At 39.3% G+C, this 23158-nt stretch overlaps 1 protein-coding gene and 1 long non-coding RNA gene across 2 annotated transcripts in view; both read right to left on the minus strand.

Moving 5' to 3' along the window:
• Positions 1–23158, minus strand: part of rngtt (RNA guanylyltransferase and 5'-phosphatase) — a 122099-nt gene that overhangs the window by 18624 nt on the left and 80317 nt on the right. The window contains exon 13 of the mRNA XM_084431417.1: positions 3895–3995. Coding sequence (XP_084287543.1) covers positions 3895–3995 — 101 coding nt within the window. The remainder of the gene's footprint in view (positions 1–3894; positions 3996–23158) is intronic.
• On the minus strand, positions 8459–11673 carry LOC311305201. The gene is made up of 3 exons (XR_014629982.1): positions 10146–11673; positions 9822–9954; positions 8459–9368 (listed from the first exon to the last, which is right to left on the minus strand). It is a non-coding gene; the product is annotated as an uncharacterized lncRNA (long non-coding RNA).

Here is a 23158-nt window from a genome sequence, read left to right on the forward strand (position 1 = left end):
GGACACGCACCGTGAAGCTGCGTTCACACCAAACGCTAATAGAGCGTCTGGCGCGAGTGATTTCAATGTTAAGTCAATGCAAAGACGCGTTTACGCGCGTCTGGAGGTCCTGCGGCGCGAATGAGGCGTTTAGCGCGGTGCGGTAGATGCTAATTTGCCTCATTCGCACATTCATTTTGTTCACTTTCATTCATTTTCGTCCAGTTCACGTTGTTGTTTTGTATTGTGACAGGGGCTATGTATTTTCTTTTATTATGGCCTACTTGAGCATATAAAAATTTGCTCACTAAGAACCTGTGAACCACAATCCCAAACTGGCAGTTTGATTTTCTGTGTACTGAATTGTTTACCTAAAGTAAACCTCTTTGACTTTTATGAACATCATGTCTTTTTTTAAATATTACTTTTTTTTAAATTATAGTCCTACTTTAAAAAAATCCCAATATATCGCCTTATGCACAGTATCGAAATATATTGCAATATATTGAATCGTGACCCATGTATCGTGATACGTATCGTATCGCCAGATTCTTGCCAATACACAGCCCTAATCTACAGTACATGCTGCTTAGTGTAAAAACTTATTTAGTGTCCTATCCGCAGACAGCATTTTCTTATCTGTAAGATAATAAATAAACCTTTTCTTTATAACTGCAAAGCTTAATGTAAAATTCTGTTACACACTAGACAAATTACCATCAATAAGCTTCAAAAATGTTATTTCAAAGACACCGTCTCAATACATAAAACAAAATTAAGCTTCCTTAACAGGCTCCTATGGGCAAGAAAAAACTTATCATAAAAATATTTTATTTTGCTGTGGATTATGGTGTTATTGTTTTGGGAGAGACAAGGGAGGCATGAGAGAAATTGGAAGTGTGGATTTTTAACCATGAAATGATGCCATGAAAATTGATCATGGTTGACGGAAATGAATATTGTTTCTCTAACATTCTGGAAATCGTTTTGTTGTTCATGGTTTTCGTTCCTTGAACTGTTTCGAATTTGCCTGCAGCAATGTCTTAATAGTAATATGCCATAATAATATCTTAATTATGGACAGTTGGTGATGTCAAGCCTGGCTTCTAAAGCATGTTCCAGTCCACTGCACTGCTTAGCAAGAACACATCTAGCGTGTGCCTTCCTCAAGGCAGAACATCACACACAAGGATTATCCAAAACACAAACAAGCATTACAATATATGAATAAACCTCATGAAAACAAGTTCTAGTCAAGTTTAAAAATAAATTATTATTATTATTTTACATTTTACCACTGCATTGCATCCAGATCTTTCTTTGAGTTTGCTTGTAACACTCATTGTTGATGATTATAAGATTCCCATTACTGCAATAAAAATGTTGTGCCCCTATTATGGTTTTCCGAATATTACCTGTCATGCAGTGTGTAATAGAGCTGTTTGCGAATGTAAACGGTCTGCAAAGTTGTACAGTCGAAAGTGCACGATAAATAAAGTTATTGTCTACCAAAAGAAAGAATCGACTCTGAACCGCCAATACGAGTCGTCAGGAATTTCAGTCTCATTTCCGTGACCTTCCGTGACACATTAGCATAATGCTCGACTATGGTCTTCGTTAGCTGCCCGCTAACAACATCTGCTTTGACCCTTAAACACTGCAGCTGGTTCATGTTGTGTTCATGTCGAGAAGACACTGTTTTCTGCACTGAAAAAGCTAATTCTCTTTGTAAAGACTTCCAGAGGATGAGGATGTGAAGAGTCTGTGGATGAAATGACCACAGCGATACAACAGCAGGAACACCTTCTGACGACCGCTTCTCAAATCTCTGAGGATCTAAAAGAGATTTACAAAATGCTTATCCATTAAATATGGGAAAGTTCCCACTTTATTTGGACCAACTTGCTCCTCAAAATCAAAACCTGTAAGTATGTTTAATTATTGATGTTTATATTTTCTACCAGGTGTTCAAAATACTAGTTTTGTGTTTTATATTATGTACGTTTCTGGCTAACTGGCTAACTCACATTATTACTGTCTTACTGAAATACTACTGCTAATCAGCTGTGGGCCACTATTGCCTATAACTGTCTATTAATGCAGATTATCTGTCGTTCTTACTACTCTGACCAATCAGAGCAGAGTAGACCAATCACAGCAGACTGGATCATCTGACCAATCAGAGCAGAGTAGACCAATCATAGCAGACTGGATCATCTGACCAATCAGAGCAGAGTAGACCAATCACAGCAGACTGGATCATCTGACCAATCAGAGCAGAGTAGACCAATCACAGCAGACTGGATCATCTGACCAATCAGAGCAGAGTAGACCAATCACAGCAGACTGGATCATCTGACCAATCAGAGCAGAGTAGGCCAATCACAACAGACTGGGCCATCTGACCAATCAGAGCAGAGTAGGCCAATCACAACCGACTGGGCCATCTGACCAATCAGAGCAGAGTAGGCCAATCACAACAGACTGGGCCATCTGACCAATCAGAGCAGAGTAGGCCAATCACAACCGACTGGGCCATCTGACCAATCAGAGCAGAGTAGGCCAATCACAACAGACTGGATCATCTGACCAATCAGAGCAGAGTAGACCAATCACAACAGACTGGATCATCTGACCAATCAGAGCAGAGTAGACCAATCACAACAGACTGGATCATCTGACCAATCAGAGCAGAGTAGACCAATCACAACAGACTGGATCATCTGACCAATCAGAGCAGAGTAGACCAATCACAACAGACTGGATCATCTGACCAATCAGAGCAGGGTAGACCAATCACAACAGACTGGATCATCTGACCAATCAGAGAAGAGTAGACCAATCACAACAGACTGGATCATCTGAAAAATCAGAGCAGAGTAGACCAATCACAACAGACTGGATCATCTGACCAATCAGAGCAGAGTAGACCAATCACAACAGACTGGATCATCTGAAAAATCAGAGCAGAGTAGACCAATCACAGCAGACTGGATCATCTGACCAATCAGAGGAGAGTAGACCAATCACAACAGACTGGATCATCTGACCAATCAGAGCAGAGTAGACCAATCACAACAGACTGGATCATCTGACCAATCAGAGCAGAGTAGGCTCACCGAAAGAAGGGGTTTAGAGAGACTGATTCATCCATTGAGTTGTTTGAGAGTCATTGAAAAAGTGTTGTAAGAAACTCCAAAACAAAATTGGGAACCTTTAAAATGGTATAATAGGGGCACTTCAAAATCAGCTTGTAAATCAAAATATAAATCTATTGTTATTTCAAAATTACAGTGTCGTGCATTTGTGGGAAATAAAAAACATGCTCAGTTGTCCTTATAATAAAACAAAATTTGTTGTTGTTTTTTCTTTCGATTTTTGGAGTGAAATATAAGCTGGACAAGTTCTCCACAGGATTCACACACGAGGAAACAAAAACAGTGGCTTTGTTTGTGCCGAAGCCTCAGCGCTCTTCCTCTGGATCGCCTGCATTTTAAAGATAAGCTCATTTGAGGACAGTAATGCCTGGAGTCTGGACAGATGGACCGAGAGAAGCGTAAAAGAGGAACGCTAGAGAACTCACACTTCATGAGAGAAATGTCAAGCCGCACATTATCAAAGTCACCAGTCTGTTCAGGAACGGGCCTCACAAATCACACTTTGGCGCATATTATGTTCCCAAAAGTGGCGACTCGAAAAGTTGCTAACGCTAACCGCCTGCGTGTGACTTTCATAATCGCTCCACACATCACAGAGACAAAGACGGCACACATGAGAAATCCTCCAGAAATACACGCGTGGCCTGGACGATTCTCTGTCTCCGAGTGAGTTGTGGGAAGGTTGTACGAGTGTGTTGTGATGTTTGGCATTGATTGGCGCGTAGTGAATGCAGTTGCCATGGCGACGGTGACTCACCCCTCGCCGCCGACTTTGGTGATCTTGAGTCTGAAGTCGACAGAGTTGTGGCTGGGCGGCTTCCACTTCAGGATGTCATCACATCTGCCCGGCTTATATTTCTACAGGGAAAACCACAGACACAGACTTTATGACATAAACCAAACAATGCAGAGGGGGAAACAAACATCACTCCTTTATTATCTATAAAGAAAAGTTATGTTACATATTATCAACAGCAGCGCATCACAAATTCCCTCCTGAAAAACGAAACAGCCACATACACTACCGTCCAAAAGTTTGGGGTCAGTAAGAGTTTTAATGTTTTCAAAAGAAGTCTCTTCTGCTCACCAAGGCTGCATTTATTTGATTAAAAATACAAACAAAAACAGTAATATTGTGAAATATTATTCCAATGTAAATCAGCTGTTTTCTATGTGAATATACAGTAAAGTGTAATTTATTCCTGTGATCAAAGCTGTATTTTCAGCATCATTACTCCAGTCTTCAGTGTCACATGATCCTTCAGAAATCAGCATAATATGATGATTTGATGATCAAGAAACATTCATTATTATTATCAATGTTGAAAACAGTTTTTTACATTTTTATTTCATGATGCTGTGATGAATAGAAAGTTCAAAAGAACAGCATTTATCTGAAATCTAAAGCTTTTGTAACATTAAACACTACCGTTCAAGAGTTTGGGGTCAGTAAGAATTATAATTTTATTTTTGGGGGAAAGAAATAAAATAAATCAATACTTTTATTCATCAAGGATGAGTTAAACTGATCAACAGTTACAGTAAAGACATTTATAATGTTAGAAAATATTATATTTTAAATAAATGCTGTTCTTTTGAACTTTCTATTCATCAAAGAATTTTGAAAGAAATTTGTACACAACTGTTTTCAACATTGATAATAATAATGAATGTTTCTTGAGCATCAAATCATCATATTAGAGTGATTTCTGAAGGATCATGTGACACTGAAGACTGGAGTAATGATGCTGAACATTCAGCTTTGATCACAGGAATAAATTACAGTTTAAAATATATTAAAATAGAAAACAGTCATTTTAATATTTCACAATATTTCAATTTATTTTTTATTGTTTTTTTATCAAATAAATGCAGCCTTGGTGAGCAGAAGAGACTTCTTTAAAAACATAAAAAATCTTACTGACCCCAAACTTCTGAACGGTAGTGTATATTGACTTCATAACCAACATTTTTATCGGGCGAAACGGTTTCTATTTCCAAACCGTGAGTTTCCTATGTAGGAAACATGTTAATAACCCCATAAAGACGACTGTCTCGTATTTAACACACAGGCCTCTAACCTTCTGTAGTCGATCGATAGTTTCAGTTTAGCGTTCCCCTTCAGCTCGTGCTTCACTCGTCTCTTTACTGACTTTTATCAAGTAAACGTAAGAATTACTTTGATATTGTTAGTGATATTTCAACATGAACACTTACTGGACTGCAGAAACTTAGCATTACTCGATTATCCATACAGAATTTTTCAAAAAATGTATGATCAAATGTGATTATCAAGTATGATCCATCAGTCTTATGAGGAACGTTTATTTGTTCATCTCTCATTGCATTATGTTTCACCCTCTCACAAAAAAAAAGACAACAGCACTTTGATCATAAAATTAAGCATTTAAATATCTTACAAAGACATGTTATTGGCAGATATAGAGTGACAGCTGATATTTATCTGCTATAAAGATCTCACAGATTTACACGACAAGCATCAGAATTTCATCTTTGCTCAGTTTTGGCCTCTGAATAAAACTGAGGGGTTTCGTCTCCTCATTCTCATACTATACGAGCCATAAAAGCCTGATGTATCGAACATGAGACGCAACAAAAAACACAATATGCAAACTTGTCTACAGGTTCAATAAACTGTTCATTCCACTTCCACTGTTTAATCTTCTCACTATGATTTCATATGTCAGGCATTAAAGGGTTAATGTGTGTTCAAAGGCCGGCGGATCTTCTGTGATTCGTCAGACATGTTCGTTTAGTTTCATTTGGTGTGAAAAGGTCATTAAACACACAAATCTACTGTAGGAAGCGGCACATGCATCTTTATATGTACATTATGTAGAATGTAATGCATCAAGCTATCTGAAAACCACACAAGAAATTTCACCCGAAAATGAAAATTCTGGCTTCTTTTTTTTTTTTTTTTTCATATCGTTCAAATCCTAACACACATTTTTAATGAAACCTTAGAGATTTAAGTCCCTCCATTGAAAGTCCATTTGTAACAACATGAGGGTGAGGATTTTTGGGTGACCTATCTCTTTAAGAGATTGTGAAGTATGACAAAAGTACAGTGTGAGAGCCATATTGCTGACGGAGATAGTTATGTTATGGTGAGAGATTTAGCCCTGTCTTCAATCATTTACACGGTTTATTCAGCATTTTCACTGCTCTGCTACAATATTTCCTGTCCATCTTTCTAGATATCGGAGTTATCTGGTGTAAGCCTGCTGGGCTACACAAGTGTACAGAGGGTTAGTGCATCTCGACCGATCAGTAAACATTTGACGAGATGTAAATGAGACGTGACGGGGTTAATTGAGCTCGTTCTGTCACGAGGAAGACTTGCTCTCTGTACACTGTACATGCCAACATGTGAGCGTGGCATTATACAGCCACACATATACAGTGCTATGCATAAGTTTAGACACCCATGCTAAAGTTGACTAAAAAGAGGAATAAAAAAATCATCTTTTGGAAATTGAACTTAATGCCTTAATTTAAAAAATTAGGAAAAATCCAACCTTTAAGGACACCGATTTTCTTTGTGAATGAATAATGTATCGTAAATAAATAAATGTTCTTCCTTAAAATACAGGGTGCATAAGTCTGGACACCCCTATGTTAAATTCCCATAGAGGCAGGCAGATTTTTATTTTTAAAGGCCAGTTACTTCATGGATCCAGGATACTATGCATCCTGATAAAGTTCCCTTGGCCTTTGGAATTAAAATAGCCCCACATCATCATCTAGAGATTGGCATGGAGTACTTTCCATAAGATCATCTCTCAATGCAAATCAAACTAGCTATTAGGCTAACTGAAATAAAACCATGCCAATCTCTAGGTATGGTGAAGGCTATGTGATGATGTGGGGCTATTTTAATTCCAAAGGCCAAGGGAACTTTATCAGGATGCATAGTATCCTGGATCCATGAAGTAACTGGCCTTTAAAAATAAAAATCTGTCTGCCTCTATGGGAATTTAACATAGGGGTGTCCAGACTTATGCACCCTGTATTTTAAGGAAGAACATTTATATATTTACGATACATTATTCATTCACAAAGAAAATTGGTGTCCTTAAAGGTTGGATTTTTCCTAATTTTTTAAATTAAGGCATTAAGTTCAGTTTCCAAAAGATAATTTTTTATTCCTCTTTTTAGTCAACTTTAGTATGGGTGTCTAAACTTATGCATAGCACTGTATGCTGTCTTTCAGTATAAATGGGCACATGTAACCATAACATTATTGCCTCTAAACACCAGCATTAGATCTGGAGGGCTTTAGATGACTTTATGTCTGTGTCTATGAACTAATAAAACTGAAGTGAACTCATGTCTCACTTACTTGAAAACAACATTTAACAATTTTATGAACAATCAACACAGAAATTATCTTTTTTTTATTTTTTATAAAGAGGTAATAATAACAAGACAACACGTCTTTCTGATATGTAGTCATTGCGAGCTGTACTCAAATGAACTGCTCAAAAAAAGCTGTAGGTTTGAATCAGTCGATTGTTCTTTCAGAAACACGCTATAAAAACACTGAGTTCTGTCAAGTTACTATACATTTAAAGCACTTTATATATTTCGGTGTCTTAAGCTAATGTTTTGTCTTTCAGCTCCTCAATAATCCTGCAAATTCTGTCATTACAAACCCTTGAGATCAAACTTTTTCCCATTCGCAAAGACCAGGCAATCAGGATGTGCGGGCTTTAATCCGGCGACCAGAACTCATTCGCATTCATGTTTACATTTACATTTAAATTACAGTCCTTCATTTAGCAGACGCTTCTATCCAAAAGATCCTTACACTGAGGTAAGCTGCAAAAAGACTCAAGTTTTCCAGTCCCAGGTGTCTTTAACTATTACGTACATTCGTCAAAAATAAGTTCAATGTACATATTGTGCTCATGTTGTATTGCAGAACACTTTTGCTGCTGTTGAGGTGGGACACGGGTGAGTTTGGTGGTATGGGTTGGTTTAAGGGTTGGTGAGGTGTAAGGGAAGGTCAATAGTGTAATTATAAATGCAATTACATTAATTAATTACAGCTGTAATTACAAAAGTTTGGTTACACTTTATTTTAAGGTGTCGTTACAGTGTAATTATATATTGAAGTACTGAGTAATATTAATTAACTACATGTACTTACTATAGGGTTAGGGTAGGATTAGGGTTTGGTTGAGGGTTAGTTGCATGTAATTCTGCATAATTTACTGTTATTACTATGGTAAGTACATGTAACATGTAACAAGGACACTGTGAAATAAAGTGTTACCAAAGTTTTTGTTTTTTTTATAAGTACAATGTAAAAACATGTATGTGCGTGTATATTTGGCATGTGACTATGAGAACATTAACTATACAATTCATGTCAAGGTTCTGGACGTGATGAATCAAATCTGGAGAAACCGAAGAGTGGGAAGACAGAAATGAGGCGTTGAAACCGATGCGTTGCCAGGAAACACGCTTTGAGCCAGCAGGACCCGCTACATGCGAACGGCTCAGTGCAAGATTGGGGATGAAAGTACAGTTGTTACGGGTCAGAGTGTCTAAACAACCTTCTCACTTTCCCACTGCAATAATCAAAGCTGTTTCCCAGCGGCGACACTAATGATGAAGAGAGGATACAAACACCAGTTCATGAACTGTAAGAGCATCAGCTCAGGAGAATAAACCACATCGCCAACCAGTGACAGCAAACATGCGGGCATTACATTTCTAATCAGCCTGAAAACAACTTTATAAAATGGATAATGCCGATTAATTCTGATAAATACAGAATTCCAGACACACAAAAAATACAATTTAGTAACTTAGAGTGACTACAATTTTTTTTTTTTGAGGATTTAAGAGCACAAGTTTTGTTAAAACAATCATATCATAATTGTTGTGTGTGTTATTTTAGGTACAAAAATCCACAAAAATAATGCTAACACACACACATATTGTTTGTCTTGGGGATATACCAATGCAACTGAGTATTTTAACGTTTACGGATTGGCCTCAATAACTTCTCATTGAAAATTTTCTTTTTTAGAGGGACAAGCAGGATTTTTTATTTTTTTTCTTCATCAACATTATGTCACTAGAGTTAACTTGTACTGATCCCAGAACATTGATTTAACCAGCGTTCTATTTCTTTGGCTCCAGGCCAGCAGAGGGCACCACTGACTTACATGACATTATAGCCTTGACTTAATTCAACTCTTGTCATTGTATGACAGTCAACCAATGTTTGCGGATACCATAGAAATGAATGAGAGACATCGTAAACTGACTACCTGTCGCAAAACTCTTTGTGTCCTCTTATTAAAAAAGCATTTTTTGTTGTAAATGCCAAAGACAGATTAATCGAAAATGACTGTTTAATGTTGAATATAGACTGTCGATTCATTAAATGATAAGCTCTTTCCGCACAAAATCAGTTTATTCAGTGCTGAAGCTTCTCCTTAACTGACATACATTAAAAAAAGCCTCTTGTCTCTACCCAAGTTTACCGTAGCATTTTATTGCTAACCCTGGAGACTCGCCTTAAAGCGCTCTGTCCATACCAGCATCGTTTCCTGAAGTGACTAGGAGAACTGTAATTCAAGACAATGTATAACTCCTCCTTATAATATAGTAAATGGCTTTTATATTAATCAGCAAGAAATAAGCATGATCAGTTATTATGAATCAGGAGTTGTAATTAAGGGTTAACAAACTGACGAATCATCAGTCACCAAATGAGATTGAACACAATGATAAAGCAAACTTCTAATTTAATTAACAACAGCATATGGAAAAACAGCTTTACACTTAAAGGTGCTGTATGTAACTTTTTGACTTTGAATGCCACAATATGTTTGCAGATATTTAATTAGGAAACATTTAAGTTCACATACTTCGAATGATCTCGAATGCTTGGTCTTTTTTTAAACTTTATTTAAGCATGTTGATCGTTACTTGTGCGGACTGACCACAAGTAGGGTATAAGTTAACCTCATGAAATCTTTTAAATGTGAAAGTAAGAAATTGGTCGATGGAAAGAACTTAACAATTATAGTGACATGTTTGCAAACTAAATAATCCAAATAAAAGCCATTTATGTGGTGTGTCTTTTGTGTTCATGGTTAAGTGCTAGTCTAATTTGCATTCACCCTGAAAAACAAGCGTTCTACCGCGAAAATATTGCCTATATATAGTTCTGCGCGCCGCTTTATCAAATTCAGATGATCACCCTCTCCTCCATTTTGCTTGGGAACTAATGTGGCCGGAACCAGCGTTTACAGGACTGCGTTCTCTGGACTCCTCTCAAGCGGAGCACTTCTACATTCCGATTGGTTGCCGCCGAACCGCTTCATAGCTCATTACCATAAAGTTGACCTGACTTCAACTCTCCTCGCCGCTCTCGCCGTCCAAGACGCGCCACGCAGCCCTCGCCTTTCATTGTTCATTGCGTGTTCTCAAACTGGCAACCCGCGTGAGTGTCTGAGGAGGAGAGGAGGGAGGAACAACCCTCTCCAATATTTTGAATTTGGACTGCAGTACCTATTTCAACCACTAGCATAGTCAATCTTACATACTGCACCTTTAAGACCTGTTATGCATTATAAATACACTTTCCTCGTGATCATTCTGCGTCATCGTAAGTGTCATTTGGTTAACAATCCCCATCATCACTCCAGAAGAACTGCTTAGTGCAGAAAGCACATTTATCCTAAAAAATTACACACATGGAATTTCAAGTTGCGAAGTACAAAATGCTGACAAAATATGGAAAAATAGTGCCCAGTAAGTGACTTATGTTCCCTAATGAGTAGGCCTGCTTCTTGACAGGGCGGTTCCCTCGCAACAGTCACCAAAACACCAAACAGTTGGTCAGTTGTCCACCATGGCATGTACATATAGTAGCTCTTTAGGCAACATGTGACACTCAAACTCAAATGCTGCCAATAGTACGCCCATTTACAATTTAGAAACGGATCCGGCCGCAGTTTCACTCGCAGGTTCCTCTGACCCCACTGTCAGCATGTATTTCACCAACACATCTTGCAGGCGATAGCCAATAAAAAAGAAAATAATAAGGAAAACCATTTACTCTCTCCTCAGTTAATGGCTCAAAGGGACAAACTGTTAAGGAATTACGGCAAGGGAGTTTAATTTAACAGAGACTTCCCAGTCCGTCACTCTCACTAATGCCTTGACTGACAGCTGTCTGCCAGTTAGTCAGAGCTGAAACATGCCCAGCCTGACCACAGGTGTTGCTGAAGCTATAATGCCTCTAAGACAAGACTTCACAGCGTGATTTATTTGACTGAGACAGGCTTGACTGGCAGCACCAGAGCTGTTGTGCGTCAAATACACTGCGCTGTGACGGTCATGAGAGAAGCCGACATGCTGTTGGTCAAACTGAAACAGATATACTAGATAGTTTGCAAAAAGACCTGTTTGTCACGATTGAGTATAAACCCAGCTTTGTGACATCAGTTATGGAGGCGTCACATATTGTCTGTCAACTGCTGAGTACAGAAGTACAGGAATCGCCTTTGTGCTTCAGGGAAGATAGAGCTGACTGCACGTTTCTTTTAAACACCCCTGAAGCCAAAGATAATCTGTAGCTGAAAAACGTCTTGCGTTTGAAATGAAAGCGAAGGAAACACTGGTTAGAAATACGGGTCTTTAACTGAAAGACTGTGGATCATGCCATGGTAGATTTTCCATGGCAAACCAGTGTTTCAGTTCCACTATATTAAGAGTACTGTACATCTGAGATCCAGAGTATGAGTAACAGTAGGTACAGTATTTTAACATCTTCACAAGGACATGACGTGATGAAATGACTGTGCTGGGGTCAGAGAACTTCTCAATAAAACCTGTTGTTTCAGCTGTGCGCAGCCTAGTCCTGTATGATTCAGAAAATGAGATTGTACTCTCCAAACCTGACAACATGTGGCTTTGCCATAGTATCTTGCTATTGAACCCAAAGACCACTGAGCTGCATCCAAAAAGCGATGCTTTCGGACCAGGGATGCCATTGTGTTTAACATGTTAAAGGTGCAGTCTGTAAGAATGACAGCTAGTGGTCGAAATAGGTACTGCAGTCCAAATTGAAAATATCGGAGATCGTTGTTTCCCCCGTCCCCTCCTCCTCAGACTCGACGCTCACACAGGTTGCCAGTTTGAACACACATAACAGGAACAAGTGCAATTAAAAATGAAAGCTGAGGAGACTTACACTCTTGTAAGTTGATTTATTCACATTTTAATATGTTCTCGTTCATAGAGATTTTTAGATGGACACGAGGCTTTTTAGGTTGGGAAGAATCTGCGATCTCTGACCTAGTTTGTTTGCTGGCTGCAATACAGTGTGTTTTCCACCAAGGCATCCTGGGGTGTTGAAACACTATTGGGTGAACTGGAAGTGGGCGGAGTCACACAGACCAAAACAAAGACAGACATTCGTCACAAGTGGAATAACTGGCTGTAGAAGAGTTTTACAGAGAAACGAGTGTGTGAACTCAGCATGTTTCCTGAATATCTGCAAACATATTATGGTATTTTTATGCTTTAGTAGAGTGAAAAAGTTACATACAGCACCTTTAAGCCGTCTGTGTGTCTGCATTCCACATTCGAACATCTCGGATCTTGTATTGGTAGAGAGCGGGAGAAGGTGAATCGTTTTCAATCACTTTCACACACTTTTACCGGCAGTGTTCCCTGCTGGCCTAACTCAATTTACCTGTTAATATTAACACTTACTATTCTATTTCTATTCTATCTATTTAAAAAAAAATCATGCTACGTGTACTGCGCTGGACTAACTGGGACTTGTATATTGTTGCCCTATTGTTGATTTGATTGCTTCGGTTGCTCTCTTCATTAGTAAGTTCCTTTGGATAAAAGCGACTGCTAAATGATTAAATGTAAATGCATGACAGCAGCTGCTTCTTTCGTTTCAAAGCCCATCTTTTACTCTATTCTTCAGACAAGAATGAAGCCTCATTGTGACAGTCCAAATTATTGTTTCTCTGATCCACATCTACTACTGGTCTATGTCCACAGGCACTTTCTCCTGGATGAACAGCAAATACAGCATCTGTAGAAACTTTAACACCACAAAGTGCCACCTCCTCATTGTCCGATCTACAGTAGTTAGGCCAAAAGTTGTCTAGCCCCCTTCCCAAAATGAAAGAAACCTAGTTTATAGCAGGAATGTGCAAAATGCACTAGGCTTTGGTTAGTATGCACCCTGCCAACTACAGTAGTCAACATTTGAAGTGGATCAAAAAAGTTCATCAAAGTTGTCCTAAGATGAGAATGGGTATTGGTCAAAATTCATGTATAACGTTGATGAGTTATGTGATGAAACGGCTCAAAAACTTGATGAGTGGCTCAAAATCTTTCATCAAAGTTATACATGAATTTCGACCAATACCCGTTCTCATCTTAGGACAACTTTGATGAACTTTTTTGATCCACTTCAAATGTTGACAACTGTAGTTGGCAGGGTGCATACTAACCAAAGCCTAGTGCATTTTGCACATTCCTGCTATAAACTAGGTTTCTTTCATTTTGGGAAGGGGGCTCGACAACTTTTGGTCAAAATTAGCATCAAATCCCATGAATATCTCAAGCTCCAGGGGAGATGGGTACCCGGCTGGAAATACAGGTACACCGCAATATTATTTTTAAATTCTCAATCTTATTATATGCATATATTTCCAGGACTGGAAAGGTCCACTTTGCAAAAAACAGGCTCAACCCAGAACAGAGCAGTAAAGAGCCCAGACGGCACACCACTTTCCAAGGTAAAGTCACTATCTAACAGGTTGCAGGAATACAGAAATGCTCTCAAAATAAAAAATCCTAATAGCTTTGCTCACCCCACTGCAGACTCCCAGCATGAGGCGAGATGATGAAAGAGGAAGTGATGATGTGCTTATGGAGTATATATGTGAACCACATCATCAACACGCCACAAAGTGACAACTTTGATGTCGGCTTCTCAGCAAGAAGGAGGGCATGATGCCCTTTCCACTGACAAATTACTGTTATTATCCAGTTTATTCACAGTTATTAATTTAACATTATGATGGTTATTAACAGTAATTTTCCTTAGAGCAAATGTAGTGCTTTAACTGATTAAACACCATTTGGGAATGAGGCCTGACACAAAGCTTAAAGGTGCCCTAGAATTTGAAACTGAATTTATCGTGGCATAGTTAAATAACAAGAGTTCAGTACATGGACATGACATACAGTGGGCCCTATTTTAACGATCTGAAATGCAAGTGTCAAAGCGCAAAGCGTAAGTAACTTTGTGGGCGGGTCTCGGCGCTGTTGCTATTTTCCCGGCGGGATAAATGACTCTAGCGCCGGGCGCAAGAGCATCATCTCACATTCCCTTTAAGAGCAGACGCACTTTTTCCTTGGCGTATTGCTATTATAACGGCGGATTTGCCAGGCGCGCGCCAAGAGCGGTTCACAGCCGAGGAGACCAACGCTCTCGTCACGGCCGTAAAAGAGAGAGAAGTGACATTGGGGATGGGAGAAACACACCCAAATTAGCTTCGGTTAAACAGGCATATAATAATGTGGGTAAATGTGTAAGCTAGATGTATGCTTTTATAATAAATTATTATATTTATAATAAATTGTCTATCTATCTATCTATCTATCTATCTATCTATCTATCTATCTATCTATCTATCTATCTATCTATCATTTGTAATAATATGATTTGCAAAAATGAAAACTGCTGCTTCTGTGTAGATTAGAGAATCACAGTGTATGAGCGTTGTGCACTCTATACATTATGGTCAAGCATGCGCCCTTAAAATAGCATAATGAACAACGCGCAACGCGCCACTGACTTTAGACTAGGTTTTTTCTGGCCAGTGGCGCAAAAGTTTCTGTGCCGCTAGTAATCCTATCTCTGCTATCAGACTACAAAAATGGCCGAACGGGGTGGAGTTGAACCTCTGCAACCTGGAGAGGGGGCGGGGTATGAAGTGTCTCAATGTTTTTTAAAGAGACCGCACCAAAACGGGTTGCTCTGAGACGCACATTAGAAAAGGGGTAAAAAGGGGGCTTGTGGAGCTATAATAATGAGGAATTCAGACCCAAGCATTGCAGTTCCGCTTTATATAGACTACAAATGTATGATTTATATGTAAAAAGGAACAATTTAAAAGCATGATATGTCTCCTTTAAAATAGCATAATGAACAACGCGCAACGCGCCACTGACTTTAGACTAGGTTTTTTCTGGCCAGTGGCGCAATTGTTTTATGGAACAGTAAAATAGCACCAGGGAAAGTTTGCGCCGGAACACGCCTCCTTTTTTGCGCTGAACCGCCCAGGGAGCGCAAGTTCATTCCCTAGTTTAGCGACGTGCTTCTGTGGAGGGAAAAGCGCGCTTTGCGCGGGTGCAAAATAAGAATGAAACATGCGTCGGTGTACAAAGTCAATTGCGCTGGGTGCAAGATAGGGCCCAGAGAGTCTCAAACACCATTGTTTTCTCCTCCTTATTTAAATCTCGTTTTTGAAAAACACCCCTGAAAAATAGCCGAATCTCCACATAACACCGACTGTGACGCAACAGTCGGGATCATTAATATGTACGCCTCCAAAAATATGCATATGCCAGCCCATGTTCAAGGCCAGGCGGAACTGCGCAGCCGAATCATCGTCCGAATCATTTTTCCTCGAGAGACATCATGGCTTGCAAACGAGCGAAGCATGGCAGCTGCTCAGTGTTTGGATGTACAAATGAACACAAAGGTATTTTTTTAGTTCCTTCATCCGAGCCTCTGAAGAACCAGTGGGTTATGTGAATGTCTGATCTGATGTGTAGTTGTTCAAGTTCAGACAGATAATCTTTCTCTCAAAGTCGTTCAATACTGTTTATGCATCAGTAAATCAAGCCAGTGACTAAACGATCAACTTCACGTCGTTTCTCTTAGTAGGATGAAAATAATCTTACTTCTAAACTGTGATTAATATACAGATAGCGATCAAAGAACAATCTCTTTCCAATCGCCCAAGCTGTCAATCACACAGCGCGAGTTTATCTGGACACTTGCCAAAACTCGTTATGAAATCAATGTTGCTGTTACACTGCACAACGAAGCTCTTACTGTACGTACATCATGTTTGCATTGGTGAAATCATTAGTGAGAGTGCAGAAACTGCGTTGCAATGATAAGATCTTCCTTCATTCACGTGATCAACAACAGGCTTACACTGAAGTCTCACAGCAGCCAATCACAGCAGTGGGCGTTTACACTGAAGTCTCACAGCAGCCAATCACAGCAGTGGGCGTTTACACTGAAGTCTCACAGCAGCCAATCACAGCAGTGGGCGTTTACACTGAAGTCTCACAGCAGCCAATCACAGCAGCCAATCACAGCAGTGGGCGTTTACACTGAAGTCTCACAGCAGCCAATCACAGCAGTGGGCGTTTACACTGAAGTCTCACAGCAGCCAATCACAGCAGTGGGCGTTTACACTGAAGTCTCACAGCAGCCAATCACAGCAGTGGGCGTTTACACTGAAGTCTCACAGCAGCCAATCACAGCAGCCAATCACAGCAGTGGGCGTTTACACTGAAGTCTCACAGCAGCCAATCACAGCAGTGGGCGTTTACACTGAAGTCTCACAGCAGCCAATCACAGCAGTGGGCGTTTACACTGAACTCTCACAGCAGCCAATCACAGCAGTGGGCGTTTACACTGAAGTCTCACAGCAGACACGCCCCTTCAAACAGAGCGTTCAAATCAGAGGCTAAAATCAGGCTAGGAAAAATGCCTTTTATTTCTAAATTATAACAAATTTTGATCTAAAAAACATACTAACATTGTAAGGGCACCCCAGGAAACATTCTAAAATAATAAAATAATCCATGCAATGGCACCTTTAAGCTCCAATCTCCTCCGAAAATACCCCAAAAAGTCTGTTGATGCCTCAGTGACTACTTCGCTCAGAGAAGCTGTCAATCACAGCTGTCAATCATGACGTCACATCCCCGTTTTTATAGCCTCAAATAATTAACTAAGACCAAACTTATTTAAAAAAAACGAGCACTAAACTTGCATCAGCGTGATTAAAAACTACCTAAAATGTTAGAAAACAATCACAGCAGTGGGCGTTTACACTGAAGTCTCACAGCAGCCAATCACAGCAGTGGGCGTTTACACTGAAGTCTCACAGCAGCCAATCACAGCAGTGGGCGTTTACACTGAAGTCTCACAGCAGCCAATCACAGCAGTGGGCGTTTACGCTGAAGTCTCACAGCAGCCAATCACAGCAGTGGGCGTTTACACTGAAGTCTCACAGCAGCCAATCACAGCAGTGGGCGTTTACGCTGAAGTCTCACAGCAGCCAATCACAGCAGTGGGCGTTTACACTGACGTCTCACACAGACACGCCCCTTCAAACAGAGTGTTCAAATCAGAGGCTAAAATCAGGCAAGGAAAAATGCCTTTTATTTCTAAATTATAACAAATTTTGATCTTAAAAACATAGTAACATTATAAGGGCACCCCAGGAAACATTCTAAAATAATAAAATAATCCATGAAATGGCACCTTTAATACATGGCGTGCACTTGTAAGATTTAAAGGGGGGGGGATCGCAATGTACCCTCTGTGTATTCAAGGATCACTATAGTGGATATGCGCGTGACGTCAAGTGAGTGGCAAAGAGACTGAGCGACAGCATTGGTTTTCAGCGTGAATGCAGCGAAAAACACACGAAACACATCTAAAACAGGAAAGAGCATTGCGATTGACTGTACAACTATAGATTTGACAAGAAATCTGAGGTATATTTTTACAGACTGACAAAAGCTACAGAACAGAGAAACAAATGGATCATTTCAATTCACAGAAACAACTGGATCCAGGCAGCGAAAGGTGGATTTCTGTGTTAATATGCTGAATTTAGGGTAAAATCATACCCTATATATTGTATTGTTATATATTGTATGGACTAGGGCTTTGACTCCGAACTTCGTTATTCGAATATAATTCGAATATTTAAAAAAATAATGATATTCAAACGAATATTAGGCATCCTTTAATAAATGTGTTTGCTTGTAAACGTTGTTTTCAATTCAGATTCCGAGGCTTTTTCACGCCTGGTGAATCGCGAGCTCATTAGCAAGGCTATTATTGGTCATCTGGGCTCCTGTAGGTGACGTTAGCGTCCTGGTTAGCGCCTATTTTGTATACCAAAACAATGGCCGCGCCAGCGCCTACAACAACCACGCCTGACGAGGAGTTCGAAATCTACACTCCTGACAATTTGAAAAGCAACGTGTGGCGCTTCTTTGGGTTCCCAAAGAAACAGGGAAAAATCACGAGTAAGGACAAAGTCCATTTTTCTAATAATAAAAAAAACATCGTGACAGTGTGTTTTTCTTCTGAAAACATCATTGCCTGCCTATTGACATTGACTGATACACTGCCCTCTGGTGGACAGAACATATACAACTTAAGTTTGATACCAATATAGGTCTTACTGAAGGCATTCTAATGGTCAAAATATTATTAATAAATATTCAAATATATTTGAACAACGATTTTTGGGCAAAAGTCAAAGCCCTAGTATGGACAACTCATCAATTAAATTCTGCATAATTCAATGTTTTTTAAATAAACACTGGCAAAAAAAGCCTTAAGTTTAAACTGATAATGGTTTGTTTTACTGGTGTGGTTTGGCAGTTTCCCCTATTAAATCCAGTCACGCAGCAGCTCTTCTGCCACTCAGTCCCGCAGGGCTTAGTAAAGGGTCAAACTGAGGTTATGTTTTAAGAACTTTCAAAAACTTTTACAGTCAAGGATAAAAACACACTAAGCAGAAGATAAACCAAAAGCTTTTTATTATTTTGAATTATTCTGAAAGCACTTGAGTTATGCAGAAGATTGTCAGCCCTGAAAATCTAACTCATATTTGCTGAGAGTGAAAAGCATCTGGAACAACAACGCATTTATGGGGATTGAGTTACTGCCGCGGCTCAAATGCCTTGAGGTTTAGCATTTGAACACCGTATTGTATTAAAGCACGACAGACCAAGGTCGGCCTGTCGCTGCCGCAGATCTTATGGCTTGTCAAAACATTTTGAAAATCAGTTCGATTTTGTGTCTCTTTAATCAAATCAAGTCATTGAGTCGCACAGTTATTCATTCATGTGGTCGACACACAAAGATCTCAAAAGCAGAGCACGGTTAGTCCTTGATGGAGTCAAACGCAATGAATGCAGGGGTGAAAATCAATCAAGAGCGCAACACAAACCCGAAGCGTCACCATGGAAACAAGCGCGACCCTGTTAGCATTCCTTCATGGCAGACTAACCAGTTTACCTGGAGCTTTTCACTTCTTTTGTAATGCATGATGTTGCTGTACGGTTTTAGTCTGTTTGCGTCCACATGCTTTCAACCACGGCAAACTCTTACGTCTCATTTATACAAAAGCTCTTCTGCTTCCACTTCCATCTGATAATTAATGGATGGACATTGACAAATGTGTGGAAGACTGTCTAGATTAATCTCACCATCTGTCTCAGAAATGAACAGTGCCCTGACTTATCTTTCAGCATAAAGACATCGGCTCGTCCTCGCTGAAAGTGGACATGCTGCATGACATGCCAGAATCTCAGCCAACGAGAACACAGTTGATGTGTAAAAGATAGTTATGCAGAGTCAGACTTTGGAGGAATAGGATTTCGCAGAAGTGCAAACCAAGTGCCTGAACAAAATGTTCTGTTGCTCATCACGGCTGGTCAGGACACAGCCTGACCGAGTCTCCTTCTGGTGCTAAAGACTGACAGGACAGAACGATCCTCCGAAAACAACACAGTTCAGAGTAATCATTAGGCCTGTAACGGGAATGGGACGAGGGAGAGTTTCCCAAAAGCTTTCTGAGACCCATGACATCATGGTTTCTAGGATTTACTTAGGCTTGGACAGTTAGGACAGTTGACTACTCACCCAACAACCTACTTCTCTATAGTGATAGATATCACCTACTCAGTTTATTTAGTTAGTGAAAGGGGTCATATAAAAAAAACTAAAAAAAATTCGCAGTAATAATGTGCTGCTCCAACAATTATGATTTGACTGAAATAAACAGGAATCGTGTTCAAAATTAACTTGATAATTAAAAAAGTAATTGTGTGCACATCCCACCTTCTGGCAGGTGCAGGACAAAAGGAACTAATAAAGTGAAAAAAATGTAATGTCCACAACACCGCTTTTTGCTCCCATATTTAATAAAAAAGGCAACGTTTCGACCCTGCTGGGTCTTCTTCAGGCCAAAGGTGGACACATTTGATGAAGGGATATATATAGGTCAATTAGTTGAATTAGCTAATAGTCCCACACATTACTCAGTCCCTCCAGAAAAACGCGATTATGCGATCGCATAATTCAATGCATAATCAGCCAGCTGTAAGTCTGCATATTTATGCGGGGGCCACATTTTTTCAAATACGCCGCACTTTCGCCGCATAAATTGCCGATTTCCGCGCGCAAAATATGCGGGCTTGCATGATTTCATAATCCCCGCATTTTCGTTGCAAAAAAGTCACATATATCTTAGCAGAAAGTTGAAAAATGTTGCGTTTACTTCACACAAGTGCAGCCATTTTCCCCTGTTGCCATGGGAACGTTATGAAGTGACGCAATTCATTAATTTATTCATTTTTACAGAAGCTGTATCTTTTACAGAAGTTGTAAGTTGAATATTCCTTTTGTAAAGCTACAGAACTTGTTTGACTCATCAATGTTTTGTAAGTTTGAGCCATGTATTTATTAAGGTCTGAAATAAAACAAGATGAGAACTTAAAATATTCCCAGCACTTTCTGTGATGTAGTATGCTTGCTTATCATAGGAAGTAATAAGAAATGACTCTACATTAAGGTAGTAGCCTAGTGAGAACAGGGTGTTGGGGAAATCACTTTTTTATTAAACCGCAGTATTTGCAAGTTTCCACAATTTTTGCAAGTTCCCGCAATTTCATCGCATAAAATTGCATAAATATCCCGCATATTCCATCGCATGTTTTAAGAAAACGTGAAGCATAATCAAGGATTTTGTCCGCAACAATCACAAAAAAACTCAGCATTTTTCTGGAGGGACTGATTACTCAATTAAGAGAACACCTACATACACATTCCCCACAAACCCACACATCTCAAAAATGGGGCCCTTCAAATCTCAATATCCCCAAAAAAGAGTACATAACATTGCTATCAACAGAATCCCCCCCCCCCCCCCCCCCCCCCAAATAATAATAATAAAATAAAATAAATAAATAAGTGGAAGAAACAATTCCATACAAGTCAACCCCAAATAATTAGAGGACAAAATTAACTTGACCCATCCCAACTTTCTAACACTGGGAATCTTCCAAAGGATCTGCAGAGCGGCTAGGAACAATGCAAGCTTTGCTATTGTTCTCTTATGGTTAGCGCTTCTGATGTTTAGGAGCACTCTAACTCCCCTTTATCACCTCGGCAAGTTAAGAGTCACGAGATAGGCATCGTTGACATGGAAATGCTCTAATGGTTGATCATGTGTTGATGGGTTGTGATATCTGACAATTAAAGCTCAGGAGTCATTTTTGCAGTTTCATTTCTATAAATGCTCTTTTTGGATTGGTGAGGAAGCTTTGTGATTTTTAAGACGTCTTTAAGACAATGTTAACATATTTGTAGCTTTAGTTGTTATCAAAATGATAGAATAAAAGGATTGCCCATAATGTACGGTTAACATGTTTTGAAAGCGCAATGACAAAGGTCTGCTGTTAGCAATCTTAAGAAGAAAACAAGTGCAGCGTGGGCGAGTTTCCACAATGGGCCTTTAAAATGCAACATTACCAAGATTACTAAGACTTTAAATTGAACCCTTTAAAAGCACAGCCACTACACACATCAAAGCAGAACTTTCTAAACAAATTCATAACCTACAAATGTCAGGATAATTACTGTTGGACTTCAAATGATATTAATTTAATGACTTAAATATATAATGGGGGGTGGAATTGGAAAATGGTTTTAGTTTCAGGGCTGAGAAAGAATATTATATGTAACATTGCTAACGTTGTTCTACATTACAGGGAAATACTAAACCATAATAATAAGGCTTTAAAATATAAAGTACAAGCACACACATAAAGATTGGAGCAGCGAATTGGCAACAGTAGATGCGTTTCCATTACCCTTCAAATTGCGCAAATTGAAATTGCGAATTGAAAATACGGCCAATGGAAACACGTCAATTTCGCAAAAACTCCCATTTATCGCAAAAAAGTTTTTACGCTCGCGTGAGGAGGTTTTTCAGGCAATTCGAAAAAGAAATATTTCGCAAAACTGCAATGGAAACTGTTTTTGCGCATTTACAGGTCAGCTGACGTAGACGACGCGGTGTGTTTGGACAGAATGCGAGACAGAGCTCTTTATTAAACTCAAAATAATTACAAGAATAATGGATTCTAAACCTCAAATAAATGCCACAATCAAGACCTCGACGCAGATATGAGGGAGAAACACCAAGAAACACCTCATGTGCCCCTCACAAGTATAATAAGGGTCGTTCCTTACCATTAATGCTTGGAAAACACACATACATCTCCTTCCATTAATAATAATGGCCAATGCAGTGGCTGGGATATAGTACATAAACCTACCAACGTCCGTTTCCATGATTTTTGGAATGATTTTACTGATCGCGAGAGGAAAAATTAAGTTTTAGTCGCATAACATCAGTTAATGGAAACGCCGTCATTTCGCAATAGTTTTTTGTCGACATTTAAAAAAAAAAAAAAACGCAAAAGTTTTGCGCAAATCTGTAATGGAAACGCGCTTAGTAATGATTATGAAAGTGTTGGGGGGAAAAAACATCAGAAAGGAGACTGTCTGAACATTTGTATAATTTTGAACATTTGACATTTGAACATAATGAATAAGCAAGTGTTTTCTGAGTCAGTGTCAGCTGACAGCGTATAGTGGA

The sequence above is a fragment of the Rutilus rutilus genome, assembly GCF_951802725.1.
Source record: "Rutilus rutilus genome assembly, chromosome: 15".
In the NCBI taxonomy this organism is placed as follows: Eukaryota; Metazoa; Chordata; class Actinopteri; order Cypriniformes; family Leuciscidae; genus Rutilus; species Rutilus rutilus.